The sequence below is a fragment of the Oncorhynchus kisutch genome, linkage group LG11 (assembly GCF_002021735.2).
Source record: "Oncorhynchus kisutch isolate 150728-3 linkage group LG11, Okis_V2, whole genome shotgun sequence".
Lineage (NCBI taxonomy): Eukaryota > Metazoa > Chordata > Actinopteri > Salmoniformes > Salmonidae > Oncorhynchus > Oncorhynchus kisutch.
The window spans coordinates 70,221,070-70,228,309 of NC_034184.2; the positions used below are offsets into that span (position 1 = coordinate 70,221,070).

The 7,240-nt window shown below is 41.9% G+C and overlaps 1 protein-coding gene across 1 annotated transcript; it reads left to right on the forward strand.

The window, feature by feature from the left end:
* The first annotated feature begins 3,915 nt into the window (after positions 1-3,915).
* crygn2 (crystallin, gamma N2) lies at positions 3,916-6,909 on the forward strand. The gene is made up of 4 exons (XM_020494055.2): positions 3,916-4,043; positions 5,482-5,730; positions 6,035-6,180; positions 6,668-6,909. Exons 1-4 carry the CDS (start codon positions 4,023-4,025, stop codon positions 6,801-6,803), a joined length of 552 nt encoding a protein of 183 aa, XP_020349644.1. The 5' UTR covers positions 3,916-4,022; the 3' UTR covers positions 6,804-6,909.
* Positions 6,910-7,240: the final 331 nt, after the last annotated feature.

A 7,240-nucleotide genomic window follows, 5' to 3' on the forward strand; every position in this document is an offset into this window, starting at 1 on the left:
CGTTTTGGTCCGCCTCTCCTTCACCTAAGGAAACCCGTTACACTTATGTCCGTTTTGGCAACACAGCTACCGGATTCATCCACGTGTGGCACCATCTACTCTCTCCGTTAAGTCCATGTTTTGTAGTTTCTCTATTGTTTTCCCCTGTGGAATGGTACACGCCTAAGAGCCTGTGCTGCTGTTGTCAGGTTTCTATCTACATGTAGGTTGATCTGGTTTGTGTTGACATTTCCCCTTCAAACAACTTGGGCTACTGCTGTTTTATCTGCACTTTTACATCTGTCACTGATGCTATGGTCACAGCCACTTTTAGCACACCCAATTTAATGGCAGTCTCTTTCCCTAGCAACGGTTGAAGTCGGAAGTTTACATACACCTTAGCCAAATGCATTTAAACTCAGTTTTTCACAATTCCTGACATTTAATCCTAGTAAGAATTCCCTGTCTTAGGTCAGTTAGGATCACCACTCTATTTTAAGAATGTGAAATGTCAGAATAATAGTAGAGTGATTTATTTCAGCTTTTATTTCTTTACTCACATTCCAAGTGGGTCAGAAGTTTACATACACTAAATTAGTGTTTGGTAGCATTGCCTTTAAATTGTTTAACGTGGGTCAAACGTTTTGGGTAGCCTTCCACAAGCTTCCCAAAATAAGTTGGGTGAATTTTGGCCCATTCCTCCTGACAGAGCTGGTGTAACTGAGTCAGGTTTCTAGGCCTCCTTGCTTGCACACACTTTTTCAGTTCTGCCCACAAATTTTCTATAGGATTGAGGTCAGGGCTTTGTGATGGCTACACCAATACCTTGACTCTGTTGTCCTTATACCATCTTCCCAACTTTAGAAGTATGCTTGGGGTCATTGTCCATGTGGAAGACCCATTTGCGACCAAGCTTTAACTTCCTGACTGATGTCTTGAGATGTTGCTTTTTCCTCCATACATAACGATGGTCATTATGGCAAAAGAGTACAAAAAGTATGATCTTTGTCCCCATGTGCAGTTGCAAACCGTAGCCTGAGCGGCTTTTCAGGTTATGTTGATATAGGACTCATTTTACTGTGGATATAGATACTTTTGTACCTGTTTCCTCCAGCATCTTCACAGGGTCCTTTGCTGTTTTTCTGGGATTGATTTGCACTTTCCGCACCAAAAGTATGTTTATCTCTAAGGAGACAGAACCCGTCTCCTTCCTGAGCGGTATGACGTGGTACCTTCAGGCGTTTGGAAATTGCTCCCAAGGATGAACCAGAATTGTGGAGGTCTACAAAAACAAATCTGAGGTCTTGGCTGATTTTATTTATTTCCCCATGATGTCAAGCAAAGAGGCACTGAGTTTGAAGGTAGGCTTTGAAATACATCCACAGGTACACCTCCAATTGACTCAAATTATGTGAATTAGCCTATCAGAAGCTTCTGAAGCCATGACATCATTTTCTGGAATTTTCCAAGCTGTTTAAAGGCACAGTCAACTTAGTGTATGTAAACTTCTGTATGTAAAACACTGGAATTGTGATACAGTGAATTATAAGTTAAATAATCTGTAAACAATTGTTGGAAACATTTTGGGAGAAATGTCCCAACCGACTTGCCAAAATTATAGTTTGTTAACATGACATTTTTGGAGTGGTTGAAACACTTAGGTTGGAGACATTAAAACTCGTTTATGTAAACTTCCGACTTCAACTGTATCACAGTGAACTCAGTGTGTGTGCTGTGCTTGCCTATCTTTATTTGGTATGTGAAAACCCTTTTCACTGGTATTGGCTCGCTTGATGAGTATTGATGTAGCTTTTCATCAGTCTGTGATGAATGGCACCTGATTTTCTTGGCTTTCAGCATTTCCCATGTGGTCTCATCTACACTGAACAAAAATATAAATGTAACATGCAACCATTTTAAATATATGAATTAAATTAATCTATGGATTTGTCACAGATACCTTAAAAAAAGTAGGGTCAAGAATCAGAACCAGTCAGTATTTGGTGTGACCACCATTTGCCTCGTGCAGCGCGACACATCTCCGTTGTATAGAGTTGATCAGGCTGTTGATTGTGGCCTATGGAATGTTGTCCAACTCCTCTTCAATGCCTTTGCGAAGTTGCTGTAAATTGGCGGGAACTGGAACACGCTGTCGTACATGTCGATCCAGAGCAACCCGAACATGCTCAATGGGTAACATATCTGGTGAGTATGCAGGCCATGGGAGAACTGGGACACTTTCAGCTTCCAGGAATTGTGTACAGCTCCTTGCAACATCGTGCATTATCATGCTGAAATATGAGGTGACGACGGCAGATGAATGGCACGACAATGGGTGGTGGTGACATCATATCAGTATGTCACATCAATACACGACACACGATGATCAGCTTAATGCTTCTTTCCAATAAATATCGAGAGTCGTATTCTGGTGACATGACGATCGATGCTTGGCTGCCGTTTGACAAATAAAAAAATTATCTCATCATGTAGGCTATACCCGCACTGTATCTGTGAGCTGTTGGCTAGAGAGCACTTGCCAAGACCAAAGTGGGCACATTCGCTATATAATACTATACATTTTTTGTGACAAAACCATCATTAGAGTTGAAAATGCGATGGAAACCCATTTAACTTGTATTTTTTATTCGGAACATGGGAATTTATCTGCAAAAGTTATTTTCATGTGTACTACATCATCACACATAACCTTTCAACCGTTTTAAAACCTAGCTTATTAGAGGGCAAGGAGGAGATTCTAAAATATTGGTTATACCTATCCAATTCTCCTTGGGCTACATGTCAACAGTCTAAAGTAGAGCCAAGTATTTATAAAGTTGAGCCAACCTTTTGAATTTTGTTCAAATTTTAGACATGCAGTTACATAGCATTATTTAAATGCTTCCTATGTTATGTTAATTTTAAAGTGTCATGTAAATGCATCATAATGCTCATTTCAGTCATTATATTCCCCATGTAATTAATGGGGTGCTGAGATAGAGAGAGAGAGAGAGAGAGAGAGAGAGAGAGAGAGAGAGAGAGACTAAAAAGGGCTTAACATCCTCTAATGGATGTGTAGTCGATCGATAGAAGTCCTCAGGATTCAAGGGTAGTAATCCAATACCATAATGCACTGTGTGATGTATGTCAGGAGATCTCTTTACATTCTCTCTTTAAGCACTTCAGGATATTGCAATATCCCAATGGGTGTTTTTAATGGTGAAAATGATTTAATGACATTAAAGAGTCAGTATAATTATATATTTCTCACTTGAATGTACAGAGATAGTTTTGACACAAACATAGTTTTAGCATCTTTTTGATAACAAGATTTATATGCCCCATACATTATTGGCATAGCAGTCATAAAAGGCATAAAAGGCATAAAAGATTTGAAACGGCATTCTATCTCCTGATAATCTATTCAAATGTCCCCCACACTTCAAATACAATGACACAGCCAGTTCTAGTACTTCAGAGGTTGGAGGTCATCTAAATATGGCTGTGACACTATGTGTGTATATGAACAATGGCAGGTCATAGTAGTAGTGTTTGAAGAGTGAAAGAGAATATCAAGTCTTTGTTGTAGCTCTGCACGCGCTCTTCTCCATCACCTGGTTGCCATGGTAACCACCCTCCCACCACACACACACACTCTGACACACACACATTCTCTCTAACATCCATACACACACTTCTCTCTGTCTCGCTCGCTGTGCGTGCATGCCAGGCCCCATTCAACTTCAGCATAAGAGAAGCATAGCATGTGCAAAACGGCGTGCACAAAGCCCCGGCCAAGCAAATTCCTTTGTTTATCTCCTGTTCAGTCCCCCTGCAGCCAAAGCCCAGAATCAGCAGTGCTAAGAGTTGAAGGGGAAAGTGCTCACCCAGCGAAAGCCCTAAGTCCCCCATTGTGTGTCCTTTGTGCGGAAAGCCTCGCGATACTGCCGGGCACGCGCCCCGCCGTATATATTGGGGTGTCCAACTTTTTTACTGTTACACTTTCTTACTTGTGGGCCAGGTTGGACAGTATCCAGTGGAAAATGTCGCAGTATTCTGGAAAGGTAAGCAGCATCTGGGTCAACCTGCATTCACACAGCATCAGGTTGGCTAACACTGGGACATAACTGACTGGACAGGGATCCCTTGAAAAAGAGTTCTGACCTCAACAGGACTGCCTGGTTAGAGAAAACTCCAGTCAATAAACACATAGGTTTGGGAGTGTATGCATTTACAGGTATTTAGTGCAGGTGTGATAACATTGGTTTGGAAGTGGAAAATGTACTTTTCTCATACCATCATGAGGTTAGGTATTCAACAAACAGGTGTTTTTTTTTGTTTTTCAATTCAACACTCAATAAAATGTGGAGGCAATCCCTGGTGAACATTTTTAGATTTAGAGATTATTCTAATCAGAGCAATTACTCCGTTTGTCTTGCTGGGAGAAATACAGTTAAATCTGTTACAGGAGTTGAAAGCGAATGAATGTCATATTGTATCGTGAATATTTGGGAAAAGTTTTGAGTGCATTCTGATTCTGCTCCCAGTTCTACCGTCAATCCTGTGTTATAGATATATCTAAAAGAGCAAGCAAGGTCTAGGAAAATTGTATTTATTTATTTTATTTTGAATAAACTATCAATGGCAGGTAGGGATAATTAGTTGGTGGCTGGCCAATAGGAGTAGACATAACATAGTCTTGTATCCATACTTCTAGCCAACTGCAAGCCAACTCTAATCTTCTATTCTAGTCTTCTATTCATGTATAGTTGGCATTCAGCATATATACTGTACAGATCAGTGGAGGCTGCTAACGGGAGGACGGCTCATAATAATGACTGGAACGGAGCAAATGAAATGGCATCAAACACATGGAAACGTGGAATCAAACACATGGAAACAAATACATGTGTTTGATGTATCTGATACCATTCCACCTATTCCGCTGCAGTCATTACCATGAACCCATCCTCCCCAATGAAGGTGTCACCAACCTCCTGTGCTATGGACACAAGTCTGCATGACAAAATGTATTTATATACTGAACTGACTACACCACGCCAACACATACAAATCCACACCTACACTCCAGTGACAAAGTATCCACATGTCCGTCCAGCCTCTAGCCTGGGATCCAAAACGCTTTGCTCTGGACCATTTCACTACATTTTGAGTCATGAACTGGATGCAATAAAGTTAAATTGAGCAATTGAGTTTGTATCCCACCAGGACTTAGGTTCAAATATGATTTAAAATCTTTCAAACACTTTAAGCATTTGCTTTAACCTGCCTGGAGTGCCAGGTGGGTTTGCACTTCTGCAACATTTATATTGGTTAAATTGCAACAGAAAAGCTCAATCAAACCCACTGAATCTATAATGATGACAAATAGTATCTGAACCCAGGTTTGTTGGATACCACACTATCCTACCTCCAACTCCCCACCCTAACTAATGAACTATGGTGTTAACCTCCTCCTGTCCACCCACCCACCCATCGCAGATCACCTTCTACGAGGGAAAATGCTTCACTGGCAGGCAGCTGGAGGTCAGGGGCGACTGCGATAACTTTCAGGACCGTGGCTTCATGAACCGCGTCAACTCCATCCGTGTGGAGAGCGGCGCCTTCCGCTGCTTCGACCACCCCGACTTCAAGGGACAGCAGTACATCCTGGAGCACGGCGAATACCCAGAGTTCCAGCGTTGGAACAGCCACAACGACCACATGGGCTCCTGTAAGCCCATCAAGATGGTGAGAGACGGGGCTAAGGGTTAAGAATCGAAAAGATAGGGGTTAGAGGTTAAGATGATAGCTAGTGAGGATGAGGAGAGGTTGAAGTTATACAGACATTTTCTGCTTTAACGCAAAGATACTTTAGATCAATACGGGGGGTGAATGACCAAAGCACAGTTTGGGTGTAAGTGTTGTCAATTTGTAAACGTACCTCAAATTTAATCTCCTCTCTTCTTGTCTCTCATCTTCTTCATTATAACAGTATTCCTATATTTGACTTGAAAAACTTGTGTTTTCTCCAATCTTCTCCTGTGTCCTGCAGCACGGTGAGCACTACAGAATGGAGCTGTTCGAGGCCTGTAACTTCTCCGGCCAGTGTGTGGAGATCTGTGATGACTGCCCCTTCCTGCAGAGCCGTGGCCTCAGCAAGAACTGCATCAACTCCATCAAGGTCTATGGAGACGGAGCGTAAGTAGTACACCTCTAGCCTAAGTTTCAGACTGCAATCACACACACACACACTGACAAACACACAGGCACTGACAAACACACACATGCAGGGGCGCACAAAAACAGACACACACAGCACTTGGCAAAACGCAGAGATGAATTCATAGTGATTCAACTTTTGGATCTATTTTTGTTGAGCCAAGACATCCAACCTTTTAGCATATGTTATGGTGTTAATTAAGTTGGCACATAATTGGAACACAGATGCTAATGATCTAGCTGGTAAATCATAGACACTGCTGAATTTCTAAATAACTTTAACACCACTAATCACACCTGTGGTCCCAACAGTTGTTTTCCAGGAGGGAGTTAAATATTAAAGGGGAAGTTCAGGATTTTACAGCTTGATGTTAGATGTTTCCTCATTACTGTTATTCCATCTGCTCTAAGTGTGTGAAGTCAGCAGGTGTGTGACCATTTCTAACCCGTGTGTTTCCTTCTGTAGCTGGGTGATGTATGAGGAGCCTAACTTCCGCGGCCGCATGTACATCGTGGAGAGAGGAGACTACTGCAGTCACAACGAGTGGCAGGCCCAGAACCCCAACATCCAGTCCATCCGTAGGGTGGTCAACTACTTCTAAACCTCTTCTCCTATCCTGCCCCAGACCTCGACCCTGGCATGGACAGTGACTTTTACCACTACCGCTCTAGAAATGTTCAATAAAAAAAGACACCCCAAAGAAATCACACAAATGTATTTTTATCAAAGACTTGGCGTGTTCTCCTTCTGTGAGTTACTATGAAGTGTATGAGGGTCTATACAGAGCAGTGGTTTTCAACATGGGGTACTAGTACCCCTGGGGGTACCCCACTTTTCCACAGGGGGGTGCTTGTCTAGACTCGTTAAGAACATAGACCTAATGATTGATTGCACATGAGGGGGTAAGAGTAAAACGTCACTGGGGTAAAGTAACCAAAAAAGGTTATATATATATACAGAACCAGTGAGATTGTATAGATCACAAGCAGGGAAAGAAATACTAACAATCATCAGTGTTGGGGAAGTAATTCTGAAAAT